This window comes from Fulmarus glacialis, unplaced genomic scaffold, assembly GCF_000690835.1.
Source record: "Fulmarus glacialis isolate BGI_N327 unplaced genomic scaffold, ASM69083v1 scaffold28021, whole genome shotgun sequence".
Lineage (NCBI taxonomy): Eukaryota > Metazoa > Chordata > Aves > Procellariiformes > Procellariidae > Fulmarus > Fulmarus glacialis.
In genome coordinates, this window is record NW_009195099.1 from 854 (window position 1) to 1,170 (window position 317).

Consider the following 317-nt stretch of genomic DNA (forward strand, 5'->3'; position numbering starts at 1 on the left):
GGCGAGCGGGCGAAGTCGATGGCCACCAGCGCCAAATCGCGGACGCGGGAGCGTTGGACATTGAGCAGGGCCAAGCGGAGGAGGTTCTCGTTGAACTTGCCCCGGTAGAAGACCAACTGGGTGATCTGCAACTCAGCCAAGCCGGCGAAGGGATCGGTGTCGCCGACGTAGTAGGTGAACTCAAAGAGGTTACGGAAACGCAGGTAGTCGAGGGGTTTGCCCCGCAGGTCCCGCAGCATCGCCGGCAGAGCCGCCGCGCTCTTGTCCAAGGCCATGTCGCACCACAGCTCCGTGGTGTTCAGCCACGAGAAAGCCCC

General features: G+C 63.4%; 1 protein-coding gene across 1 annotated transcript in view; it reads right to left on the bottom strand.

Annotated features, from left to right (window-relative positions):
- Positions 1-317, bottom strand: part of LOC104084245 — a gene marked incomplete at both ends in the record, with an annotated part of 1,467 nt that overhangs the window by 847 nt on the left and 303 nt on the right. Inside the window, one exon of the mRNA XM_009587995.1 lies at positions 12-313. Within this exon, the coding sequence (XP_009586290.1) occupies positions 12-313 (302 nt within the window). The remainder of the gene's footprint in view (positions 1-11; positions 314-317) is intronic.